This window comes from Cajanus cajan, chromosome 6 (assembly GCF_000230855.2).
Source record: "Cajanus cajan strain Asha chromosome 6, NIPB_CcT2T_4, whole genome shotgun sequence".
Classification (NCBI taxonomy): Eukaryota; Viridiplantae; Streptophyta; class Magnoliopsida; order Fabales; family Fabaceae; genus Cajanus; species Cajanus cajan.
In genome coordinates, this window is record NC_138522.1 from 5856046 (window position 1) to 5883809 (window position 27764).

At 30.1% G+C, this 27764-nt stretch overlaps 3 protein-coding genes and 1 pseudogene across 3 annotated transcripts; all 4 read right to left on the reverse strand.

Annotated features, from left to right (window-relative positions):
- Positions 1 to 6098: 6098 nt before the first annotated feature.
- On the reverse strand, positions 6099 to 8900 carry LOC109796067 (glyceraldehyde-3-phosphate dehydrogenase, cytosolic). Its single transcript, XM_020355692.3, has 12 exons — positions 8764 to 8900; positions 8615 to 8638; positions 8413 to 8513; positions 8096 to 8211; positions 7899 to 7998; positions 7544 to 7690; positions 7407 to 7467; positions 7207 to 7304; positions 6950 to 7092; positions 6745 to 6828; positions 6519 to 6608; positions 6099 to 6395 (listed from the first exon to the last, which is right to left on the reverse strand). The coding sequence occupies exons 1-12, from the start codon at positions 8765 to 8767 to the stop codon at positions 6347 to 6349; spliced, it is 1017 nt and encodes a 338-aa protein (XP_020211281.2). The 5' UTR covers positions 8768 to 8900; the 3' UTR covers positions 6099 to 6346.
- A 6515-nt stretch (positions 8901 to 15415) lies between these two features.
- LOC109796068 (glyceraldehyde-3-phosphate dehydrogenase, cytosolic) lies at positions 15416 to 18192 on the reverse strand. The gene is made up of 12 exons (XM_020355693.3): positions 18050 to 18192; positions 17924 to 17947; positions 17719 to 17819; positions 17445 to 17560; positions 17248 to 17347; positions 16870 to 17016; positions 16700 to 16760; positions 16511 to 16608; positions 16250 to 16392; positions 16045 to 16128; positions 15815 to 15904; positions 15416 to 15696 (listed from the first exon to the last, which is right to left on the reverse strand). The coding sequence occupies exons 1-12, from the start codon at positions 18051 to 18053 to the stop codon at positions 15648 to 15650; spliced, it is 1017 nt and encodes a 338-aa protein (XP_020211282.1). The 5' UTR covers positions 18054 to 18192; the 3' UTR covers positions 15416 to 15647.
- A 5830-nt stretch (positions 18193 to 24022) lies between these two features.
- Positions 24023 to 25126, reverse strand: LOC145958512 (26S proteasome regulatory subunit 10B homolog A pseudogene; annotated as a pseudogene).
- Positions 25127 to 25443: 317 nt separating this feature from the next.
- Positions 25444 to 27286, reverse strand: LOC109810209 (uncharacterized). Its single transcript, XM_020373621.2, has 3 exons — positions 27025 to 27286; positions 26637 to 26863; positions 25444 to 26489 (listed from the first exon to the last, which is right to left on the reverse strand). The coding sequence occupies exons 1-3, from the start codon at positions 27284 to 27286 to the stop codon at positions 25926 to 25928; spliced, it is 1053 nt and encodes a 350-aa protein (XP_020229210.2). The 3' UTR covers positions 25444 to 25925.
- Between the last annotated feature and the right edge of the window lie 478 nt (positions 27287 to 27764).

Below are 27764 nucleotides of genomic sequence, written 5' to 3' on the forward strand. Positions count from 1 at the left end.
TTTTTAGTATAAATAAATACTTTGTTTGATATATATATATATATATATATATATATAATATTTTACAATAAATATTTGTAATACTCTAAAGTATATTATACATTTAATTAAAAGTTTTTTGGTTATTGTAGATATTTTCCTACTAAGAGCATCAATATGGATGAACAAAAGGATCAAATTCCACCAAGTTGTTTTTAGTTAAAATTATTCGATAATATATAAAATAATTTAAAATTTTATGTATTTAATAGTATAAAAATATAAATATAATTGTTTTTAATGATTTACACAATAGTACAAAAAGATGATTTCTTAACGTACTTTTATGTCGAGTGTTATCTACACAATATAGAAAGTGATGCAATGACATACTTATAAATTTGTCAAAATATTTTATGACGAGTATTGACTTATCCATCATAAATTTTTTTTTATAACAGGTAAGTCAATGTCTGTCATAAAATGTGTTAGTCAACCTTTCTATGAGAGATATTGACTTACCCGTCATAAAAAGAAATATTCTATGACGGATAAACCATCACTTACCATAAAATTTCTTATTATGTATACTAAGAGCGCAAATTCAATTTGCATTCCACTATTTCATCTTCTTCTTCGTTTAGGCGACAGAGACAACTTTGACGACAAGTTTTGATACACTATTGAGCTGATTTTTGGTAAAACTCTCCATTTGTTCTCATACTTCTCCTTTTCATTCTTGTTCACGCAACTGTTCATTTGTTCTCACACTCCTAGGTTCATCATTCTGGTTCTATTCTCTTTTACGTGCATTTCATGTATGTTTGGGGTTGTTTGATATTGTTGGTCTAATTGGTGTTGTTAGTGATGTTGCTTTGTTTGAGTTTTCTTCTGTGTGATTTTTTTTGTGTTGTATGCCAAGTGTTTGTAAGTTTGATAAGGAGGTTTGGGTGCTAGTTTATTTTCTTATTTGTGGGCGGGCTTGGGTGCATATTACAGTACTTTGGTGTTAGTTTAGTTTGCTAGTTTAATGTAAGTTTGAGGTTTGGATGCTTATTTAGTTTAATTGATCCAAGGGTTCCAAAGCAACCTCTTGTTTAGGCTCTATTATACTTAGTAAATTTATTTTCAAAAAAATTAGAAAAATAGAAAAATATTACTTAGTGAATGCTAGATGTAATAAAATAATTAAAATGCACAAATTGTTAGGCAATTTTAAAATAATTAAATTGTTAAATAATGTTAAAAATTTAAATTATAAAATTAATTTCAATAAAGTTTGCAATAATTAAATAAATACTTTAATTATTGATAATTTTAAATTTAATAAGATTTTGATTGACTGTATTTCTTGTTGTTCTCTGTGTGCATACTTGGTTGTAGTGAACTTAAAAACTACTTTCATCTTGTGTATTTATAAAGATTTATCTTTCTAATTGGGGTAGGGTCACACCTTGTATATGATAAATGTCAGACGAACACACTAATAGATCGGAGTTAGATGAATTATTTACGTACAATTGTTGAATATGAGAATGGAGTGAAAGAGTTTCTTCAGTTTGCACAAAGGAATGTTATAGAAGTAATGAAAGGTTCTATTGTCCTTATGTGAATTGTTTCAATTTGTAAAGGCAACGAGTAAACATTATACGAGAACATGTTTTGTATGATGGGTTTGTCAAAAGTTATACAATGTGGACATGACATGAAGAATTGTTAGACATGTCTCACGTACAAGTGCGTAAAACACAAAAAAAAAAAAACCACAAGTCAATTTAGAAATGGATGATTGACTAGAGGACATGATCTATGATGTTGGGCTTGATTCTTTCAAATGCACACATGTGCATGATAGTTTATGTAGTGATTATTTCAATTTCATTTTCGTAGGTCTTTGGCTTGATCTTGCAGGGCTTCATCGAGTAGCTCATAATAAGCTTCGATATAGGACCAAAGAGTAAGTCAATTGTCAACCTAATAATACTCATAGTTGAATTAAAATATAATCTAACTATGATTTTTTTATATTTTATATTCACTAAATTATAGTGTCCATGTCAATTGGATATTTGTGAATGTGGCTATTATGTAATGAAGTACATGCTCATTATTATCATTGAAAACATTAAGGATTTATTGAAAGAGGTAACACATTTTTAAATCAAATTAATTACTTTAAATAATTATTTAATTATTTAATGATCAACTAATAGTGTCTTTTTGAAAGTAGAGGGTATTTGTAAGGTTTGATGTTCACTGGGGTGTGTTAGGTTGCAAAATAATATTGTGGTCATGGTCGCGTGGTGGTGGTAAGCCATGAGGTTGATAAAAAAACGGATGGATAAGAATTTAAAATTTATGGAATAAAGGGATTATTGTTGTGGTCAATAGGATAAGATTTGTCATCCATATGAAACTCAATGAGGTGAAAAATAACAATGGTATCATTGTGTAACATTTGAGAAATTTGGGAAAAAGAAGTCAAAGATGGGGATTGTTTTGTATCACCTTGTAATGGTAGTAGTATCATGGTGGTGTTGAAAGGATACTTTAAGAGTAACAACATCGACTTGAAGTGGGCCTAGAGAGCTTAGCCAAACAATTCTCAAAATCAAATCAATCCCTTCAATAAGAATTATAAACAAGGGTACTATAAGAGTATAATGTTGGTATTGTAATGGAGTTGAAGGGCACTTTATCATGCAAAAACATTTTTCACCATTGCCCTCCATGGTTGAAAATGGAGTTGTAGGAGTGGTGGGAAGTTTAAGGTGAGAAGTAATCCTTAGCTGAATAATGTTGTATAAGCTGCCAGTATCTACCAAAACCATAATAGAAGAGTCATAAAGGGTGGGTAGTAGTTGAAGGAGACTTAGTGAGTGCTTATGGAGATAAATGAATGTGGATGGCTTCCTCTTGGTTGGGTGGGTATAAAGAACGTGTTGCAACAATTGAGGGCATCAAGAATGTTTTCATAAAAAAAAAGGAAAAATCTAGGAGTGGAGCAACGATAACCCAATAAAATTTCTCATCACAATTATACCACAAGCTGGGGGCATAACATTTTTGTAGTTGAGCTTTGGTAAGCTTCTTTATAGACAAACTAGAGTTGGAGGATAAGGTGTAGTTTTAGTATGCACGAACATGGAGGAAGTGTTGGTGCAAAAATAAAATGAGGATGATAGGATCTTGGTCATGAGTCCTTGAGCTTGGATTCCAGTTTTCCCAACCCAATAGCATGACTAATAGTGAATGGTCGAAAAACTACTAACTCATTTTGTATTTCTTGTTTTAAACCTAAGAAAAAATAATTAGCAATAACATCAACTAGTAAACCACAAGTGCAATAACATGGATGTTCAAAAGCAATTTGGTAATCAACAACAAAGCTAATTTTTTAATTTTAATCAACTCAACCTGGTTATTTTCGTAAAATGAAGATCCAAAACGCAATTCCAAAAGCTTGAGTGAACGAGAACCAATCAGAAAGTTAATGATTGTAGAACATCTATGTAAACCAACTTAAGGCTAGGGGTGACAAAACGAGTCAACCTAGCTTGCTTTGATCAATCTCGTTATTGGCCTCCAAAAATGGGCTGAATTGAATTGGTCCACCAAGTAAAAATGAGTTAGATATCTTGACTCATCTTGCTTAAGGGTAGGTTGGTGGACTAGTGGACCTTCCCACTACATTTGTTTTTTTAAATTGTATATTTATTATGGGCACTTCTTCCAACATATTTTTTTCTCAATAATCTAGTACTTAAATAATAAAATAAATATCAAATTATAACAAATTTAGTTTGATTTGCTACACAACAAATCTCAAATCCGTAACATAATAAAATAGATATATAATAATAATAATAAGAATAATAATTTTTATAATAATAAGAATAATAAGAATAATAATTTTTTCAACAACTTTACTGCACAAAAAATCTTAAATTACATATAAAATAAATCAAATACGTAAAGTTTTTGTTTCATAACAAATTACAAATTACTCACATAATAAATTTTGTGTAACTTATTTAACTTAACATTAAAAATAAGTAATTATAAAAAATTAGGCGGACCAACCGATTATAGCCTAATAGGCTAGGTAGGACAAGCTAAATAAACTAAGATGTACAAGCCAATCCACTTATTTTTGTGGGCCAATGGGTCAGCCCATGGACAGAGCCTATTTTTCCATCCTTACTTAAGGCCTCTCTTTTTGGGTAAGCCAGTAAAGACTAAAATATTGATCAAGCCAATCCAATGGATTAGAACATGGAATGAGTTAAGTTGTAGTTTAGGAGTTTTAATGGAAGGATTGAAGAAGAATGAGTTAAGTTGTAGTATAGGAGTTTTAATGGAAAGATTAAAGAAGGTCATGGTGGGGTATTCAAAATGCGAAGAAGGGTAAGTAGGATTGGGAGACAAATTAGTATGTAAGTTTGAATACGTTGAGTGACAAATGGAAGAGGGAAGGTGGTGTGAAAGGCAATGGAAAAGGAGGGGAAGATGGTGCTAAAGGTGCAAGAGCTAAGGAGGGAAAAGGAATACATTAATTATGTGAAGACATGAAAGTATATATAAGAATGGTTTATTTATTTTAAGAGTAAATCTATTATTTATATTTTATATTAAATTTTAACAATTTATCTTAATGTATAAATAAGTTTACAAATATTTTAAAAATTTATAAATTTAAACTATACATTAAGAATTTTAATTTCAATGATTGGATTGTTGAAATTTAATATAGAACTTAAATTAAATCTAAATAAATTTATTTCTAGAATAAATAAATTTCTTTAATATAGAGAGAGAAAAGAACGATTCATTTATTTTAAAGTAAATTTATCTAGACTTATTCCGTTCAATAACTCTTGCTATATATCAAATTTCAGCGATCTAACCATTGAATTTAAAGTTCTTAATGCACAAATTAAATTTACAAAGTTTTATAAAAAATTTAAAAATTATTTGATACTTTATTTCGAATAACATGTTTTTACTTTGTTCAATAACTTACACTCTATAACAAATCTTAACTATCTAACCATTGAATTTAAAACTTTTAATGCACAGATCAAATATGCAAATTTTTTAAAAAATTAAAAATATTAATTTAAATTAATAAAAATAATTTTCAAATTTTTTATAAATTTACAATTTAATCTATGCATTAAAAATGTTAAATTTACAAAATAAGTTTAAATAAACTTACTCGTGAAATAAGTCACATATAATATATATATAAGAGAGTTCAAACGACACCGATATAACTTTCACTAAGTATTACACCGCTTAATAACTTTATATTAAATGTAAATTTTGAAAATCTAACAGTTAAATTGAAAGTTTATATCTTTTAGATTATATATTTCAAATTTTGTTAAAATCAAGCAACTCAAGAATAATTAAAATATTCATATTTTAATATATTTTAAAATAAATATATTACTTTAATTTTATTTTATAAAAATAAAATATCAAATCATCTTAAATTATTATAAAATTTTATATATATAACTAAGAAATATAAACTTTATTTACAAAAATTCAAAATTAATATAAAGTTATTAATCGGTGTAACACTTAGTTAAAGTTATATTAATATCATTTGAATCCTCCTCATATATATATATATATATATATATATATATATATATATATATATATATATATATATCGTCCCTGCCATTCGAGGTGAAGGGAGATTTCAGAAGCAAGTTACCGGTCGACGCGAACGTGAACGTGAAAGGGGAAGAAGGTAAAGAAACGTCATTACTTCATACAGTCAAACTTAATTAAACATGATCTAGACTATTTAAATGACGTGTCAAAATTTGATTGGCAGGACAGAATTAGGGGGCAGGACATTGATAAACTTGATCTGAATCCGGATAGAAAAAGGCAACAGATTCAGAGTAAATTAAGGGTTTGGGGTCGGCGTACCGTGTACCCATAAGCTTCGATCAGCCACCGCTTGCTTCGTTACTTGAAAAATTGACATAACAATGACCGCATGAATGTTCGGTGCGCCAATAAAACCAATATGAACTAAAAGCCAAAAATGATAATTTTAACTACGGATGCATGATTCAAAAGCAAACAAGAACAACCGATTGAAAATGGAGGACGGCCAAATAACTATTATAACGATCAAAGTATATAAGCCACGTACATCCAATAAGTTTATGAAAATCCAAAAACTCCATCTCCTCCACAAAAGAGGAAAACACCAAAAGTCCAAAAAGAGCTAATGCTCCCAACAGGGTAACACCACTGGTACCAGAAACCGATTTATTCAGAATTCTCATTTTTGCACGAGCAAGACACTAAATCGCAGCTAGACATAAACATAAGTTACAATTTATGCAGACTTCTTGGCAACGTGAACAAGCAGGTCAATCACGCGGGAGCTGCAGAACCACGGAACACAGCATGTATTAGATTTTTGGCCAAATTAAAAACACATACCAAATCTGTTAAGCGACGCACTAACCCATCATCATATGTATTTGAAAAGGTTTAAGGTGGATTACCTGTATCCCCACTCATTGTCGTACCACGACACAAGCTTCACAAAATTCTTACTCAATGCAATTCCAGCCTTTGCATCAAAAATGCTTGATCTGGCACAATGATAAAGAAAAAGGTCAATAGTTCATTACAGAAAAAGGCAAATATTGTCAAATGAAAAAAGGCATCCCCACTGCCGGCCATCATGTGTGATAAATATAACTTTCCAACTGCCAACATAATTTATACCTGCTATCACCCACAAAGTCGGTGGAGACCACATCATCTTCAGTGTAACCAAGAATTCCCTTCAACTTGCCCTCTGACTCCTCCCTAAGAAAGACAACATTATATAAGACTCTAATGCAGAAGGACCAATTCCAAAATGGAGGCACTTTCAAATAAATATTTTTAATTCACATACGATCCAATAATACAAATATTTTTCCCTTACTTGATAGCATTTTTAATATCTTCATATGAAGCTGGCTTCTCCAACCTCACTGTGAGGTCAACAACAGAGACATCGACAGTAGGAACACGGAATGCCATTCCAGTCAATTTTCCATTCAAAGATGGGAGGACTTTCCCAACAGCCTTCACACAGGAAAGAAAAAATAAGTATAATCAAAAAGTTATCTGTAAACAATATAATATCAATTTATGGTAAAGAGCCAAATGCACCCCACATATAGAGTATCAAATGTTCACCTTGGCAGCTCCGGTGCTGCTAGGAATGATGTTAAATGAAGCAGCCCTTCCACCTCTCCAGTCTTTGGCTGATGGCCCATCGACAGTCTTCTGAGTAGCTGGTGTTCAAAACAAAAACATAAATCTAACTTAGCAGCAAGTAGTATGTAAGATAAGATTCATAACAGGTAACCAAATATCAATAGACTGATTAGGCTCACCAGTGATGGAATGAACAGTGGTCATCAAACCCTCAACAATGCCAAACCTGTCATTAATAACCTGCCAAATTAACAAGAAACAGTTAGGATTATATATATAATAGTCCAAACCAACACAAAAAATCTATTGACCAAACCTTGGCGAGTGGAGCAAGGCAGTTAGTTGTGCAGCTAGCATTGGAAATAATATCAAGCTCTGGCTTGTACTCATGTTCGTTAACACCAACAACAAACATGGGAGCATCCTTGCTGGGAGCAGAGATAATAACCTTCTTCGCACCACCCTGGATTAATACAAAGACGGACAAAACAACATCATTGGCATTCTACCCTACACTGAATATTACTAGCTCACGCACACACGACCTAAAAATAATAATAAAAAACAATATTTGAAAAATAGGCAGCAATCAGCATGAAACACAGATCATAGCACATAATAACACATGGAAATGGTTAATATAGGTAAATGGTAGTGCTACAAATAAAAACCTTCAAATGTGCAGCGGCCTTGTCCTTATCGGTGAAAACTCCGGTGGACTCAACAATGATTTCAGCTCCAGTCTCGGCCCACGGGATCTCTTCAGGGTTCCTGAGGATCAAAGAACATTGCTTGTTCACAACGAAAACACCACTGGACATTTACATGCATAGCAGAAATATCATAAAAAAAGAGAGTAAAACAATACCTGTGACCAAAAACAGTGACTGGCTTGTCACCAAAGAGAAGGGTCTTGGAGTCCTTGACGGAAACTTCGTGATGCTTCCAGTGTCCGTGAACACTGTCGTATTTAAACATGTACGTCTGTGCAACCAAACACAATCAGATCTAAGATTTAAAACTCAAAAAAAAAAAAAAAAAAAGAAGACAATAACAACAACAAATCGTAACGATCCGAATTCTGAAGCGTAACGAAACAGATAGCATAGCATAGCATGTCTATTTTGGTCAGTTATAGAGATCGAAACACAAGGATGAAAGCGGAAGTAGGAGATAAGCATGTACCATGTAATCGGTGGTAATGAAGGGATCGTTAACGGCAACGAGTTCCACATCGTCTCTCTGAAGAGCAACCCTGGCCACCAAACGGCCAATTCTTCCGAATCCTGTTGCATTTAAATTGAAATGAAATTAAAATTCGAAGTAGAAAAAGAGTTGAAGTGATCTGAAGCAAGAGAAGGTAGATCGAGGGATGGAAATGACTCACCGTTGATTCCGATCTTGACCTTGCCTGATCCATGGAATCCGTTCCCAAACAAAAAGGAAAGAAGAAGAAAAAAGTGAGATCGGGAGAAACGGAGAAGAGTTGAAAATGAAAAGAAGAAGAAGAGAAATTGTGAGAGTGAATTTGCATACCCATGACTGCGGAGAATAGAGCGGTTGGTGTTAGAGTGGGTAGAAGAAGTTGAGAATTGAAGTGTGAGATAGGGTTTTATGGAGGTATAAAAGAGAGCAATTATTATAATTATATATGTGTGAAGTGCGTGACACCTAAGGGACCGCCTTATGACTCGTGATGCTGTGCCATGGACCCAACCTATACCATTTCTTGTGGTTTCTGCTTCACGCCAACAGATATGCGAATATTCCTTTTTTTTTTTTTTTAATTATTAATTTCTTTTTCTACGTTTTTCTTTTTTAGTTTTTTTTCCTTTTTCTGAATGAAAGTAAGGTCATCTTTAATATTTTTTACATTTTACAAACACCTTATTTTTTAAATGCATACAAGTCAGTAGGTGGAAATATTTATGATTTGGATCCCCTAGAGTTGACAAAATAATTGTAAGTGGTGTACTTTTGTCTTTCTTCCTACATTACCATTTAACTAAATACTAATATTTTAATAAGTGTAAATTATAAATATTTATTATATATAATTAAAATATAAAATTGTTATGTTTGAATGTATAAATTACATTTAAATTTTGAATAAATAGATATTTTAAATATGTAAATTATATTTTAGATTTATAATAAATAGTTTATATTATAAAAAATATTTAATGATAGTTTATTTTTTTTTTATTTTTTGGTTCGTCCCTAGAGTATCCAGGCACCTCAAAGGGTGGGATAGCTGGCCCCAATATTTAACGGGGCTGCATACACAAGGCAGAATTCGAACCCATGACCTTGCTTAAGCGTGGATCAACCCCTACCGCTGAACCACACGCTTGAGGTTAATGATAGTTTATTTTAAAAATATTTAAATTTAATTAATAAATAATTATGATAAAAAAATTGAATTAGATATCAAGTTAAATGAATTTCTAAAAACTCTTTTGTAAAAACAAAATTTTTAAAAATATTCTTACATAATATAAGAGCTTGTGTTTTATATATAGAGTTGATTTTTGTAAAAAAAAATTATTAATTAAAATATTGATTGAGGATTTAGATTGATATGGTTTGAAATTAATCTACTTGAAATCTTAATCCAACATTTTAATTTTCTTTTCTACTTAGTATCATTATTGTATACTCTTCTATTTCTATTATAGAAAAATAAAAAATAAAAAAAATTAATTACTTTTGTTTCATTTAATGATATCCTTCCTAAAATATCGATCCTTTAATGTATAATTTTTCAATTACACTACTTCTTTTGACATTTATATTAAAGATAATTTAGGAATGATGTTATAGAATTAATAAAATTTAATGTAAATAATTAATTTCTTTAATATGCATAAAATTATTATTATTTTATTTGTAAGTTATAGTAGAAAACAAATAGAGTATGTTTTTAACAAATCAAGCGATTTAAAAGTGAATGTCCTTTAAGGTATTTAATTAATAAATGATTATTTGACTTTAAGTATGGTTGGTAAAGTTTTTTATAGAATATAGTCAATAAAAATAATTATAATTATTTTGTGTATTAATTTTGATTATTAGATATAACAACTATATATCTTATATATTGAAATTTAGGAAAGTTAACCGTTAACAAATGTGACGGAATAAAATTATAAGTATGTTGTTGTGTATTAGTTTTGGTTATTGAACTAAATGCAATAACTATATATCTCATGTTCTGAAATCTAATAAAAATACAAATTTAATCAATCGAGCAAGAGAAATATATTCCTAAAATATTAAATTGTGAGAAAGACAATGACAAAAGATAAAGGATAATATTATAATAAAATGTATATAGTTACACATTTAGAGGTGAGGTTACTCATAAAATGCTCCAATGACGAAACAATTAAGGTTACTCGTATAATAAAATCAATGATGAAACTCTCTTTTTTGTTAACTAGGTTGCTTTGTGCCCATTGTGGAACCTCAATAAAACTCTTCCTAGCAACCACCCAATTATAGTTTTGCTTTGGAAACAATACTGTTTTTTTTTAATTGGAAATAATGTTGCTTGGATATGCATGTCTGGGAAAAGAAATTGGAAACAAAGATAACCATATGATCTCAAGTGATGAAAACAAATTCGAAACGAAATAAAAATTAGATCATTGAAGAAAAAAAACTGTTATATGTCTTTAAACAATTCATCACAAACTTAAATTTTGGAAAAGTTCATACCATCTTCTTTATTATGTATAGGATTTGTATTTCACTTTTTATTATCTATAGTTAAAATTGTCTTTTTTACCATGTATAAGATTCGTGCATCCACTTTATTTAATTTCTTTGCTTGTGTTTTAATATATATATATATATATATATATATATATATATATATATATATAACAACCTTAATATAATCAAACGAGTAATACTACAAGTTACAAATGATTTAGAATTCAATCCATGCGCATCTTCGATCCTCTAGTAATTATAGTCCTTCTTCACAAATTCATGGATCAATCAATAGTAACATGCACTTGAACTTATTCACAATCTTTTTCAAATGACAACAACTCATGCACATCTTGAAGTAATAACTCTTGTCCAAATCGAACTTGCAAGATTAACCTAAGAGTGACTGAGTCTTAAAGCAAACTTTGAGATAAACATTTTTACTTTGAATCAGAGAGTCATATGTTGGCTTGCAACATATGTGACCTTTTGTTTTATACAAACAAATGAGAAATAGTTTTTTGTCATAGGCATAAAGTTTGAACTTTAGTAGATTTATCCTTAGATCGATCTTACCAACTTGGTTGATGCTAGCTTTGGTATACAAGACTTTCCATTACTCATCAAAAGCTTATTCATCTTAGTCAACTTCACCAATGATGCTTGGAACAACACCATGAAGATCAAACTAGTTTTAGGCATGAACCATTTGATAACTATCTCTTTTTAATAAATAGGTTTGATGTACTCTCAAGGGAAACTTCATAAACCTCCCTAGTACTACCTAAAACTAAACCAAAATACTTTTTGCTTTAAAAAAAAAGCCAAAACATGAATCACCAAACATCTTCATTGCAGAAACTTACGTGTGATTGGCAAAAAATAATACAAATTTTCTAAAATAAAAGATGGTCAAGATTCAATTAGTCCAATTATGTGGGACAAATGAAAGGTAACTCCTAATTGATCTTGACTTCTTGTATCTAAACGAGTTGTTAATGTTAAACTTGTAAAAATTGATCTCGACTCATTTAAAAGTTAGGCGTTGTAGTTGTTGCTAAAGAGGCGAACTCCTAATTGTGTAGTCGTGTCAAAGATAGGGTGACTCGACAATAACTAGGGGAGGTCCACAATGTAATGAGTATTGTTTACCCATGAGAAGGGGCATGGAGAAGAATAAAAACTAAAGAGTAAATTACAGTTGCACTCCTATATTTTTTTTTCTTGAAACTATGTCTAATACCCCTATATTTTTTGGATTTACAATGAGACTCTTTAAAAGTTGAACAAATGTTACAATTTCCTCCCTAACTCCCAAGCAAGGTCCAATTAACTAACAAATGTGAATTATGTGATATACACATGACTTTTAATGATTTTTTTTTTCTAAAAAATGTCTTCATCTTCTCCACTCAAACCATTAACTTTGATTATTCATAATGAATGGATGTTTTCATTTGAGAAATTAATTTAAGCATCTCTCCTAAATTGTTAAAATGTAAAGCACCCTCAAAAAATATACTTAAAACACAATAGCTTGTTACAAGAAAAAAGGTACAAGACAAGACTTCTCAAACTACTTCAACAACCAACCCACAAATTTTCCCTTGCAATTATCATTGATTTTGTTTTTATACTTGCCACAACCTTTTTATATTTCTCTATTTTTGGAATCACCATTACATGATTTTAAGTCATAAGAATATTTTTGTTCCTCAACTTTAAACTTTTAGTGTTATTTAATGAAAATTCATTAAAGGAGACAAAATCAAAAATCAAATAATGAAGGAGTATTGAACTTAATTAAAAAAATAAAATTGTGAGTGTAATTTACTAAAAACTAAACGTGGTCATAGGTTTTTTATATCTCAAAATTACTATTATTGTATTCTAAAATTAATCCAATCCAGTTCTACTAAATATTAAAATGTCATTATCATAGTTTATCTAAAAATACTAGATGTCAAAAATAGAGTGAATACTAGAAAATGTAACTCTTTCCCATCGTTTATACTTTCTAAGGACAAAGGAGCGAAGAGGATCAGATTCAGATTCAGTGGGCACATCATTCATCACGTATTTGAAGTTTGAAGTGGTGCCCAACGTTCGCATTCATGTGGCTTTCAATTTTCAAACCACTAGCTTGCCTTTTACTTTCTTTTTGGGGTTCCAAACATGTGGCATTGGTTGGAGGGTAGCATTATATTTCATAGAATAAAACAACGAAATAGAAAAAAGAAAAAAGAAAAAAAAGGATAATAGGACATGCCTGGCATGAATGTTTGACCATATACTTCTGTCGTTTCATTATTTGCGTATCTCAAACTCGATTCAAAGTTTCTTCCTTAAAAAAGTCTTCATAAATCTAGTTGTTATTAGCTATATGTTATGTTTTTTTGGTAAAGTATTAACTACGTGTTTGGTTTAAAATTGACTAGAATTATTTTTTTTATTAAAATATGTGTATGGTATAAGAAATTGATTCTTAATATAAAACAAATATAAATAAATCTTATGTTTTGTGAGCTTATGGTTGTACAATGATTTTATGTACGGACTTCTCAACGTATATTTGAAGCACTATAAATGGATAATGGGAAAAAATGTTTAGAAAACTGAGGAAATGAGGAAATTTTTATCCTGCTCGAGAGAGAATATCATTTAAAAAAAAATCAAACTGTGTTACATTTACTAATTATTATATCATTTATTATTTTTCAATTATGGTATTGATAGGAAATATCTAGTAGTGATTAAATTCTACAGAGAACTATGTACACAAGGTGAATATCCCTATTCTAACATAACTTATTTTATACCTAGGTCATCCTGAACATTTTGATTAAAAGTTATCATTTATGTTAATCAATGTTGATAATTATTGTATCATTTATTAATTTTAATTAAACTTCTATTAAAAAAAAACTTTTAATTAAATGATACTTGCAATAACATTTTTAAGAGTTATTCTTATTTGTATAAGTTCTTTTAACTTCTTAATTAATTCAATTTTTTATTATCATTTTTATTTATAAATTAAATTAATATTTTTAAATAAATTATAAATAATTTAAAATAAATTTTTTTGTCATAATATAAATTATTTATCTTAAATCTAAAAATGAATTAGTTAAAAAATCTAAAATGCAATTTATATTATTAAAAATATATCTTTATACAAATTTTAAATATAGTTTATATATTCTAATACAGTATTTATTTGTATAAATAATTTATTATATGATTTAATAAATTTCAATTACTCTTTCCTTGTTTAAATATAAACTAAAATAAAAATCTAATAAATGATAGACCCAACTATAAACGAATTATAAATAATTTTATTATATTTAATGTTATAGTCTTTAAAATATTTTTATTTTAATTAACATTCTAATTTTAATGACTTTATTTTATACTTAGTATTATAAGATGATATAAAAAAATATATATATATATTTTTCAATAAAAATTAACATATCAAATGATGTTAGCTAAATATTTTTTTTGCTAAACACTAACTAATTTAATTATCACACAATTTTTGTTAATTTGGTTTACAGTTATACCGAAAATTTACCTTAATTATCACACAATATAAAGGAATATAGAGGAAGGCTACACAATTTTTGTTAATTTGGTTTACAGTTATACCGAAAATTTACCTTAATTATCACACAATATAAAGGAATATAGAGGAAGGCTTCATGAGTCGTTGGGAGCAGCAGAGCAGGGATTGAAAGAAATTATTTGTGAATCTGACTGCTCTGACCCTGCGATATCCAGAGTGAGCAAACTTTTCAGCACATTCTGTGCCCTATTCTGGATGCTCTTGCCTCTTATGCAAGACTTCGTGTTGTGTTTAGAAACAAATTTAGAGAGCAAATCATCACTTTCCGAAACAAAAGTAACTTCTCCATTAATCAATCATATGGATTCAAACATATTCGTCAATATCATTGCACTGAAAATTCCTTTTATTCTTTATAATACTCTATTTATATGGATCACAAAATTGACATTTTTCAAAATATACTAATATATATATATATATATATATATATATATATATATATTGTTTATTGATAAAATTTATAACGTAAGCTTTCAAGATAATAATATAAAAACCATAATTCATCAATTAAATCAACAAAATTCTTTCATATTTCAAAAAGTTAATCATAGAAAAAAAACACCAATGTAATTTAATTTCTCATTAAGTTTTGGTATATAAAGTGGTCAAGTTCACCCAAAAGATAAATTTTAAACAAAGTTACCCCAATCCAAACATTCTGTACTAAACCAAAAATAGTTAAATTTAAACCTAAGTTCAGATATATTATAAAATATGATCAGAAAATATATAATCCAAAATTAATTATTTAAAGGAGAGGAGAAAAATATATAAACCAAGAATTAATAATTTAAAGGAGTAGGAGGGGTTCAAACACTCGAGAACTATGACACATGGTTGAATAAAGGAGGGCAAGTGTCTAATATTAGAATCAATAAAGCCGAGTACAACATCAGCAAGTATATAAAAGTACAAAAACTCCATCCCCTCCACAAAAGATGCCACGCCAAAAAGCTAGAAAAGAGAGAAGAGCAGCTTAATGCTCCTAACAGTGCACTGGTTCGGGAAAACAGATTTATTCAGACTCATTTTTTTCACGAGCAAGACACTAAACATAATAAGGTACTATTTATGCAGACTTCTTGGCAACGTGAACAAGCAGGTCAATCACGCGGGAGCTGCAGAACCACGGAACACAGCAGGTATTAGATTTAGCCAAGTTAACAACTTATTGCAAATTGTTAAGTGACACACTACCACTATCATATACACAAGAAACGGTTTAAGGTGGATTACCTGTATCCCCACTCATTGTCGTACCACGACACAAGCTTCACAAAATTCTTACTCAATGCAATTCCAGCCTTTGCATCAAAAATGCTTGATCTGGAAGAATAATGTAGAAAAAAATGTAATAGATTATTCGAGAATCAATTCAAGTAAATGTTGACAACTGAAAAAGGGCATCATCACTGCCATCTACCATGTGTGTTAAATAACTTCTCAACTGTCAACATAATTTATACCTGCTATCACCCACAAAGTCGGTGGAGACCACATCATCTTCGGTGTAACCAAGAATTCCCTTCAACTTGCCCTCTGACTCCTCCCTAAGAAAGACAGCATTATATAAGACTCTAATGCAGAAGGACCAATTCCAAAATGGAGGCACTTTCAAATAAATACTTTTAATTCACATACGATCCAATAATACAAATATTTTTCCCTTACTTGATAGCATTTTTAATATCTTCATATGAAGCTGGCTTCTCCAACCTCACTGTGAGGTCAACAACAGAGACATCGACAGTAGGAACACGGAATGCCATTCCAGTCAATTTTCCATTCAAAGATGGGAGGACTTTCCCAACAGCCTTCACACAGAACAAAAAAAGTAAGAATAAAGTAAAACCAAAAAAGTGTTGCCTGTAAACAATATCAATTTTGAGTTCATGAGCCAGAAACACTGGACATATCGTATCAAATATTCACCTTGGCAGCTCCAGTGCTGCTAGGAATGATGTTAAACGAAGCAGCCCTTCCACCTCTCCAGTCTTTGGCTGATGGCCCATCAACAGTCTTCTGGGTAGCTGGTTTGCAAAACAAAAACATAAACCTAACTTAGCAGCAAGTAGTATGTTTGATAAAATAGGCAACCAACTAAGGAGCAAAAAGGCTCACCAGTGATGGAATGAACAGTGGTCATCAAACCCTCAACAATGCCAAACCTGTCATTGATGACCTACAAGATTAATAAGAAACAATTAGGATTACACAATAGTCCAAACTCCAAAACAACACAAAAAAAAAAAAAACAACCATTGAGCAAAATAATCTGGCAAATTGCAAACCTTGGCAAGTGGAGCAAGGCAGTTGGTTGTGCAGCTAGCATTGGAAATGATATCAAGCTCTGGCTTGTACTCATGTTCGTTAACACCAACAACAAACATGGGAGCATCCTTGCTGGGGGCAGAAATGATAACCTTCTTTGCACCACCCTGAATTAACAAAAAGACAGACAAATTAACATCATTAACATTCTACCCTACACTAAATATTACAGGAACAACCACGAGGCATAATAAAAAATGATAAATCACAATGGGCAACAATTAGGTACAATACAATCCGTGAAACATACATTATACCAAACAATAACGCACGTAAACAGATAATATAGGTAACGTAAACAGATAATATAGGTAACGGGTAATGATAGAAATAGAAACCTTCAAATGTGCGGCAGCCTTGTCCTTATCGGTGAAAACTCCGGTGGACTCAACAATGATTTCAGCTCCAGTCTCGGCCCATGGGATCTCTTCAGGGTTCCTGAGGATCAAAGAACATTGCTTGTTCACAACGAAAACACCACTCGACATTTACATGCATAGCAGAAATATCATAAAAGGAGAGAGTATAACGAAACCTGTGGCCAAAAACAGTGACTGGCTTGTCACCAAAGAGAAGGGTCTTAGAGTCCTTGACGGAAACTTCGTGATGCTTCCAGTGTCCGTGAACACTGTCGTATTTAAACATGTATGTCTGTGCAACCAAACACAATCAGATCTAAGATTTAAAAAATAATAATAACCAACACCGTAGCGAAACAGATGGCATAGCAAGTGTGTTTTGGTGAATTACATAGATCAAAACCGAACAACGTTGGAAATGGAAGTACGAGATACGAGGTAACCACTTACCATGTAATCGGTGGTAATGAAAGGATCGTTAACAGCAACGAGTTCGACATCGTCTCTCTGAAGAGCAACCCTGGCAACCAAACGCCCAATTCTTCCGAATCCTGTTCCATTTAAATTTAAATTAAAAACAGCGAAAATGGAAAAGTAGAAGAAAAAAAATGATCTGGTACCACAGAAGGGAGATGGAAGGTTGGAGATGGCTCACCGTTGATTCCGATCTTGACCTTGCCTGATCCGTGGAAATCGTTGGAAAACAAAGGAAAAAAAAATCAGATGGAGAAAGGGAGTGGAGTTGAAAATGAAAAGAAGAAGAAGAAGAGTATGTGCTTACCCATGAGTGAAGAGAGAATTGTGGTTGGTGTAGGAAGAGAAGAACGTTGAGAATGGAAGAGTGGGTATGAGCGAGTGAGTGAGTGAGTGAGGGAGATAGGGTTTTATTGAAGTAGAAGCAGAATAGAATAGTTAAAGAAGAGCGCAAAGACAGGTAAGGTAAGTGAGAAAAAGTGAGGTAGGTGGCTGACACCTACAGGACCGGCGTATGATCCGTGATGCGGTACCTGCCAACCGATTCCTTTCTTTTCTTTTCTTTTTAAATCAAACTAACGTTACATTCCTGTATGTGAATTTTTTACTAAAATAATATTTTTTTAAAAAAATTTACCAAAAAAATATCTATACCACTTTATTTACCTAAATAGAATTTTTTATTGTTTATATTCAAAATTCGGTTATCGAGAAATCGAATTCTGAGCTATTAAATTTTAATTATTTTATTTTTCGTTTTTGGATCTGAGAATGGTGTAAAATTAGAATCGGAAAGGCCCGTTCTGAATGGAGAACGGGTCGTGCTCCTTGCAGAACGGCCCGTGCTGCAAGGAGAACGGCCCATTCTCCGTTCAGAACCAGTCGTTCCGGTTCCAAAAATACACACATGATGAATGCATCAAAACGGGTCGTTCTGCTTGAACGTTCCAGTTTCAAAAATAACAGATTATTCGTGCAAGCAGAACAGTCCGTTCTGCTTGGAGAACGGGCCGCTCCGGTTGCAAAATTTACCCACAACCCGAACTACAAACAGAAAAGAAAAAAAATTTTAAACACTTCTCATAATTCGGTTCACCGGGAACCGAATTCTGAGCTAAAAAAAAATTAAAGTTCAGAATTCGGTTTCCCAGGAACCGAATTCTGAACATGAATAGTAAAAGGTTCTGTTTGGGTAAATAAAGTGGTACAGATGCTTTTTTTGTAAAATTTTTTTTTAAAATATTATTTTAGTAAAAAATTCCTTGTATGTTGCCTAGCTCCTCATAAAAAAAGTTGGTTTTACAAAATCTCAATAATTAATTATAATTATAATTTCTGATTATTTATAATAAATTATATAAAAAAATTGTAAAATTAATATTTTAAACATATAACTTTTAATTTTGATTTTCAATAAATAACTTATATGGTGAAACAAACTTATTTATGTGAATAAATTATGTTAGTTTTTTTGTTATGAATAATTTATTAATTTATTTATACAATATCATCTTCTCTCATGTGACAATAATACTTTCATTTTATATATAAGACGCTCTTTATTTTTTTTGTTTATCCTTTCTTAGAAGAATAATAATAGAAGGTCTAATAGATTGGAATTTCATAAAATTATTTTAGAATTGAAAAAATTTAGAAATTTTAAAAGACTTTGTAAGAATGTAATTTTAAAGTTTTTTTTTTTCTAAAGAGACTTTTATAATTGAGATTTTGTAAATTTTAATGAATTTATATCATAAGAATTTATAAGATTTTAAAATATTCTATGGGATTTCAAAGTACAATATGAACTTTAAAAAATAATAAAAATTAACATAAGTGATTAGGTTTTTTTTTTGGTGTTGAAATGATTAGGTTTGAATAAATAAAAATAAAATCAATATAACTTTTCAATCTTCTAATAAATAATTAATTATAGTTTTATGTCTTTCTAAGCAACATTTCTCTGCCTATAGTCCTCCATAAATTGATATTTTCTCATTCATGCTTTTGAATTTGAATAATATGTTTAAATTTATGGTGTTCAATAATAGGTAAATGTATCAAAATTGATTGACATGACGTACTATCTCATTGGTCTGCTAAGTTAATCTAAGTTAGATTCTTTATTTTTAGGCATCAATAAGATCAGGCCGATGAAGTTCGAAAATTCTAAGTTATTCAGGTTAGGCTAGATCATTAAAAATTAAGCCAAAAAAAGGTATTACAACTATTTAGTTCAATATTTTTTTCTTACAAGTAAAATTATTAAAAATAAATAATTATTTTCAAGTTATATGTATACACAAAACATATTAGTTGAATTATATTTAAGTTGGTATTGCATATAACTTAAATGGTTTAGGGTTTAGGTGTCTTATATCATACACATTCAAGATTTTATTGTTATCTCTTTTGAAGGTATATTTTATATATTAATTTTATAAATAACCTAAAACTTCTTTTAAGTTGTGTTTGGATGAAAAAATTTAAAAGTTGAGACACTCAAAGTTTTAATTGTTTTGATTGGATAAATTATTTTAAATTTCTTAAATTTTAAATACTTAATATATATACTTTTTAATATATGTATAGAATTTTGATATTTTAATATCAAATTTTATTAAAAATAAATTGTTAAATGTTAATAATTTAAAAATGTTAACAAAAGATAATATTTATTAATTTAAAATCATTTTAAATATTTAATATTAAAAATAAATATTAATAAATTATACATAAATTTTGAAAGATAAAAAATAGTAGAAAAAATATAAAGAAGAAGAAAAAGAAGAAAAAAGAAGAAAAATGAGATAGATGAATAGAAAGAGGAGGGAAAGATGAGGTAGAGAAGAAAAGAAAATGAGAGAGAGAGATGAGAAGAAAAAAAAGGCATAGAGAATATTTAAATGGAAGAAAAAAAAAAGAAAAAAAAGAAACAAAAGAGAAAATGGAAGAAAAAAAAGTCAAGCAAAATCTTTAATTTTGATAATATTATTGAATGAATAAATTACATGTAAATTATACTAAAAAGTCACACAAAATTTATTATTTAATATAATTCATTGAAATCTTTATGTTTTTAAATACCAATAAATTATTTCAAGTAAAAAAAAATATTAATTAAATACCACTAGATTTTTATACACTCTTAAAAAGATATGATTGTTTTGATTGAATACCACGTTACTTCTTTATATAAAAAAATCTTAATTGAATATTACAAATTTTTTATTATAAAAAATATTTTAAAATTTATTGAAATTCTAATTTAATATACCCCTCATTGTTTAAACTATTGGAAAATTTAATATTTTTAATTAAAATAATTAATTTTTTTGAAGGGTGTAAATTAGTTGAAAGGGTCTTGTCAAAGACAAAGGTAGTACAACTTAATCCTTTTAGTAAATTACATTTTTTTCCCTTGAAGGATGCAATTATTACATTATAAAAAATTACATTTTATCCCTTAGAGATATATATTAGTAATATTGTATGCCCACTCTTCTATTATATTAAAATTAGTAATTTAACATGTGTAATGTACCAACGAAATATTTATTATATATAACAAAAGTTTAAAATAAAATTATGTATATAAATAAGTATTATGTTTGAATATATAAACTAAATTTAAATTTTGAATAAGTAATTATTTTTAAATATATAAATTATTTTTTAAATTGATATTAAATAATTTATATTATAGCATAAAATTATTTTTATTTATTAATAATATATTTTTTAAAAAAATTGAAATTAAATTTATAAATAATAATGATAAATTTTTTTTGAATTAAATATAAAGTTAAAAAAATCTCTAAAAAAACAATTTATCCAAAAAAAAGCCCTCCTAAAAATACTCACATATACTAGATAATCGTTCTATTTTATAAATGAGAATTGAGAAGTTAATATATAATTTAGAAAAGTTAACTTAACATTCTTAAAAAATATTAATTATAATATTAGTATATTAATATTTTTCAGAAAACTACAAATACAAATAATTGAACCAAACTCGGTACAATCACTAGTGGGATAGAGGAGTTGCTGAAACTACTGAGCGAAAGAGACTTGGAACTTGACTTGAGAACTTCAAGACCACAAAGGTAACACTGTTTTCTGTTTTGCTGCTGCAGTTGGTAATGTAAGAATTGCAGAGACTATGTTAAGAAAAAATAAGAGGTTGCCAACTATGAGGGGTGGGGAAGGACTCACCCCACTTCACATGGCTGCATTGCAAGGAAAAAGTGAAATGGCACGCTACCTCTACCCTCACACTGTCCAAAACCACCACCACAAGTTTGATGATGAAGATTGGAATTTATTGTTCTTCTTTTCTATCACCACTGGCATTTATGGTATGTATATTGATCCTTACTATTGGACGTAATCTCCTTTATAAGTTGATTTTATAAAATTGAATTAAACTCTAATTTACTATTTTGAGAAAATATCATAGTCTATTATAACAATTTGATTGTTGTTGAGACCTTATCATAGATTTTTAATCCTGTAAATTTTATATTCAAGAGATCCAGTCATTGACATGAAATGATGTATTTGAAATTTCACATCAACTAATAAGGTAATTATAATAATGTATATAAATAGAGAGTAATTTTCACCTTACAAGTTAGTTTATAGAATTAAACTAAACCTAAATTCACTATCTAAGACTTATACTTGCCTATTGAACAAATGCATCAAGTGAGAAAAGTAAAAAATATATACATGTTTACACAATTTTTTTAGAAAGTACTTATAAAAGAAGAAAATAGAAAAGAAAAATAAAATAAAATAAACTTCTCCATAAACTAATTTAATTTATGAATAAGTTATAAAAAAAAGTTTTTAGAAAAATTAATATGAAAGAGCATTTTACATATTATCTTATGTATTAGTTTATTTGAACTTCTAAAAAAACTAACTTATTTTTTCTTCCTATTTTCTTATCTTTTAAATGTTTTTGAAAAATTTATCTAAATAGATGTTATATCAACTTTGAAATTTATGAGATACTTATTGAATAAAGTCAAACAACAATAGATATGTCTTTACTTTTGGACGTTTGTATATCTTTATCATAGAGTAACTGAATCCAATTAGATTATAGTGTTTACCAACCGCAACAAGAACAATAATCATGTTTCATAGTACTATAAAGTAATCACCAGAGAGAGGGAGCTACTATTGTGCTTATCAATTCAGGGTACGTGGAAATTTTGCAGATTTAGCTTTAAAGATGTTACAAGAGAATCAGATGTTAGCCGTGGCTCGGAATGAGAAAAAGGAAACGGGCTTGCATGTTTTGGCCCGAAAGCCTTCTGCATTTAGTTGTCGAGGACCAAATCAGCTCATAAACTCACATAAGTCTCCATAATTAGTCTTATTCAAAACTTCGGCAGCATCACGTGCTATCTATTTGTACTTTTAACGAGGGTCACCACCATGTGTTTATGATTTCAAGTAATATTCACATGATAAATAATCGAATTTTCTGTAAGAAAAATAAAAATAAAGAAAAAAATATAAAAATAGAGGAAATTGTCTTGCTCTTGTCACTCAAACTACATGAATTGACACTTTGTTTATAGTAAAATAACAACCATTACATGACATTTAATTAACATAGTAAATTGACATAATAACATTAACCTTTCACATATTTGATAGTTATACATAATAATGTCTTATAATGCATATTTCATCTTTGAACACACATTAACAACTATTTATTTTCTAATTATTATGTCTATAACACAAGTTTAGGAAAATGAACCAATAAAATTCAATTGTGTTACTAGAAAACTGTCAATACTTAATAACAAAGATAATTTCGGACCATGTAATGATTTTCTCATAACATTTATTCATTTTGACGTTAAACTAAGAATATTTTTCATCTTTTACAATTTCGTCTAATATATGTACATCAAGATCATAAATGAGGACACCACATTTTATTCATTAGAACATAGAAGGGGAGAAGAAAGTATATTTCTTCATACTCTAGAAATATAGCTACTATGAGATTACTGATTTCATGGTCCTTATTTCATCATATATATATAACCAGATTGTGAAACTATTTGTGACAGGTAAGAATCCAACTTTGGCACTCCAACTTGTGAGGTGTCTCTGGGAAACCCTTCTTGAACTTGATTGCGAAGAGATACAAATGAAAAGAGTGATAAGTGAACCATCTCAAGTAATATTCATAGCCGCAGAAGTTGGAAACTTTGAGGTTTTGGCTGAGCTAGTTAGATCTTACCCCAAATTATAAAATACGTGAGTCGCGTGTTTACAATAATATAATTCAATCGAACATCCCTTTAGCGTTTGACAAAGTTATCCTTCCAAATCTAGAATTCGTATAGCCCAAAAAGGGAACATGACGCTAACTTGCCCGAGGGTATTTCCAACTCTCAGATGCACTAGCACTGCCTAGAGGGTATAGTGTGCACTGGATTCAAGTTTCTTTGCCTCATTCAGTTTCCTAACAGCCTTCATAAAATCTTCATGGATCACGTAATCACGCTCTGCACGGACTTCTTCTGTGCAGGCATTTCGAAGATCAGCCCCATTAAATCCCTCTGCAAGCTTCACAACAGCTTCGTAGTCTATTTCACCATGCTTAGCGATCCCAGCTGCATGAATCTTGAGAATTTTCATCCTTGATTGTTGCCATTATCATTTTAACCTTCCCAAGTGGATCAAATCCATCAAGTTGATTAAGCAGCTCCATTAGTGTTCTCTGAATCTCACGATCAGCACTTGTTCCCTCACTGAAACGACGACCACCAATGGCATCCATAAAAATGATGCAGGGCTGGTGATCACGAGCATAACCAAACATCTCTCTCCTATGTACTTATCTATTATGGCACTTGAAACAACCTTTAGGAAGTTAGCATCTATATTACTGGCAATTGCCCTAGCTAACAATGTTTTACCAGTACCAGGAGGCCCATAAAGGAGAACACCCTTTGGAGGTTTAATTCCAACTCGAAGAAATAGCTCAAGATTCATCAGAGGTAGTTCAATTGATTCCCTCAATTCCCTGATCTGATCAGATAAACCACCAACAGCTGAGTAGCTGATATTACCAGGATCTTCGTGCAGCATATTGTAAACTACTGGATCAACTTTCCGAGGAAGAGCTGGCATTAATTATGGTGAGTGTTGTCATATCAAGAACCACCCTTGTCCCAGAAGTCAATTTTTCCTTATCCACTTTACTGCGGCAACCAACCACATACCTGGTACCGCTGCTTGCTTTAACAATCAAGCGCTCATTGTCAAGAGGCCGGAGAACTTCGCCAATGATCTGCATCTGCCCAACACTTTGAAGAGACTTCAAATCATCTTCTGTTTTATTGAAATAAATATTAATTATGGTAATATATAAAATATGTTATTAAAATTCATTTAAAATTATGTATAATTATATATTAAATAAATATGTACTTACATATTTTATATTTTTATAATAACACTTTTTAATATGTTGGTGCATGAAATATTTCTTGTAACATTTAAAAAATTTTGCAGATCTTGCTTTGCAAATGTTACGAGAACAGTCAATGCTAGCATTGGCCCGGGATGAGTATAATCAGACAGGCTTGCATATCTTGGCTCGAAAGCCTTGTGATTTAAGTTCTCCAGGTCAATGGTATCTTCAAAGCAAGATCATGAACTCTAGTAAGTCTTTACAATCACACTACTAGTTGAATTAATTGAAAAATGTTGGCGACTTTTTTTTTTTTCAGTTATTAACTAAAATTTCTTAAAAATTACAATTTTTGGTGGATCTTATGTCTCATTTAATGAATAATTCTTGATTTAATAATAAAATTTATTTAAATTTATGATTTTTAATAAATTAAAATCAATAACAAAAATAATGTAGGGTTCATGTTCTCACTATGCTATGTTTATTAAAAATTGTGGATAATCATATTGATTCATAACTTTTAAGGTAATTTATGTAAAAACAAAATTTAGATATAAACTACAAATACTTTGATATTATCTTTAATTAGAATTGTAGTTCCACTTTATTAATATGTGTAAATGCATATTATTAAGGTAAAATTTTAGTTTTGATTGGAAAACATTACCAACAAATAAATTTGATATTACTGTATTTAAATTTTGTTCTATATATATAACAGGGGTCGTTAACCATAGTATAGTGTGGAATTAAAACATTGATTAATTGCTTCAACCAGAAAATTTACTTCATAATAGTTATGTGATGCATCACTGAATAGGCTTGGACCCAACTCCATTCGTTCAACTTGTTGGGTGCCAAATGCTACCATCATGCATGTTATGGAGATGAATAGCGTTATCAATCCGAAAATTAACTTCAAGGGCAATGACTTGTAAAAGTCATACTCTGCATAACGTGATATAAGAATAGAAAAGAATATTAATATTGCAGCTGCAGATGAGATGAATGCAGTTGCATCTGATATTGTAAATGCTAGGAACGAGGTTTTGTCTAAGTAATTTGGTTTTTTCGTTTGATCATCGATGCCACCTGGTATGTTGATTGCAGTAGAGAACACTCCTGTTGCAATAACGGTCGAAATAAGCATGCAAAATTCAGCAGTGCGTTTCATCCAATCCTCTGCCTTTTTTCTTAGTTCTTCGTGCTCCCTAGTGAACAATTCTTGAGCAGTTAAGCTTTCAGAATTTCTCAATTTTATGAATGATGGTGGCATTATCTTCTTCACCTCCTGTCACATATATATCGAGTTGAGTAAGTATAGATGAATGTAGTGAATGAACCTCGTATCCCAACAACTACAATTTAGAAGTTCAAAGCATAAATTAGAAGTCTCGGTGATTGTTAAAGTCTTGATTCATGTACTAATTATTATTACCTCAAACCATATTAACTCAAGGCTCATTTGGAATGCTGCTCCAGAAACTAATTCAAGTTGGCCTTGTGGGGCTAATTTTGCAGCCAAATGCAATAATGTGTTACTTCCTTCCACTATATATGTTACTATGATATCCTTATGTGACCCTATTTCATGCACTAAATTGAATATGCTAGCATGGCGATGCGAAACCGCTGTGTGAATTATACTTTGGTTTTGGTTGTCCACTTCCCATATCAAGCTAGGATGAGCACTAATAAACTATTACTTATCTATTACTTATCTCTTTGAAAAATGTTAGGAATATTTTGATACTTAAAAAGTCAAAATTTTCATGATCAAGACTTTTTTCGAAATAGACACTCATGTGGGAACATTGATGACGTACCATAGTTGGCAGTGTGGATAGAAGTGAAGAACAAGAGTTGGCAGTCCTGATCCTGAAAGACAGGTTTGGTGAGATCATACAAAAAGCGGGTCATGTGGCATCTTCCTTGCATGGCAGCGAAGTGAAGAGGGGTGCGTCCATTTCCGCCTCTGATGAGAGGCAAGAATGAGTTCTTGTGCAGCAACAAGCGAGCAATGTCCATGTTCCCAGACGCAGCGGCGAAGCAGAATGCTGTGTTGCCCTTGATGTCTTGCAATTCCATGTGTTCCTTGTCGAGTACTTGGAGCAATTGGTCAACGAAGTCAACGTGGTTTGCACCAGCAGCAACATGCAGCACTGTGGGCCAACCCTTCGTCTAGGATGCGTTTTGCTGCTGCCCAGTTGCCTTCTAGGGCATGCTTGTGAAGTGGCACACACAGCTCCACAAATTTCTCCATGGCTTCCCCTATAAATTATAAACATATAATTCTTTTTATCATTCATATCTATATATACCAACTATTTATCAACTTTTTTTAATGATTAATTTGTATCCGACAATTTAATTATTTTTAATAAAATCTTTTTTCTCAATCATCATTCATTATAAATATATATATAATCGTGTTAATTTTATTTTTATTGTAAGTTATTGTCTGTCTTTACGACCAATTCTTCTTTGTCCGAAACTTTTACAATTACAAATTAAAATAATTTGAGATGTATGATAACTTTGTTCTTACGAATTTATCTATATCACA

Coding starts and splice junctions, on each gene's coding strand:
- LOC109796067 (XM_020355692.3), bottom strand. Junction 8,212..8,412: donor TCATTACCACCGATTACATG/GTACATGCTTAT, acceptor TTGGTTGCACAG/ACGTACATGTTTAAATACGA. Junction 6,609..6,744: donor GACTTTGTGGGTGATAGCAG/GTATAAATTATG, acceptor TCATTGTGCCAG/ATCAAGCATTTTTGATGCAA.
- LOC109796068 (XM_020355693.3), bottom strand. Junction 17,561..17,718: donor TCATTACCACCGATTACATG/GTAAGTGGTTAC, acceptor TTGGTTGCACAG/ACATACATGTTTAAATACGA. Junction 16,129..16,249: donor GATATTAAAAATGCTATCAA/GTAAGGGAAAAA, acceptor TGTCTTTCTTAG/GGAGGAGTCAGAGGGCAAGT.
- LOC109810209 (XM_020373621.2), bottom strand. CDS start 27,286: ATGGAATTGCAAGACATCAAGGGCAACACAGCATTCTGCTTCGCCGCT. Junction 26,864..27,024: donor TATCCACACTGCCAACTATG/GTACGTCATCAA, acceptor TGATATGGGAAG/TGGACAACCAAAACCAAAGT. Junction 26,490..26,636: donor TTGAGTTAATATGGTTTGAG/GTAATAATAATT, acceptor TATATGTGACAG/GAGGTGAAGAAGATAATGCC.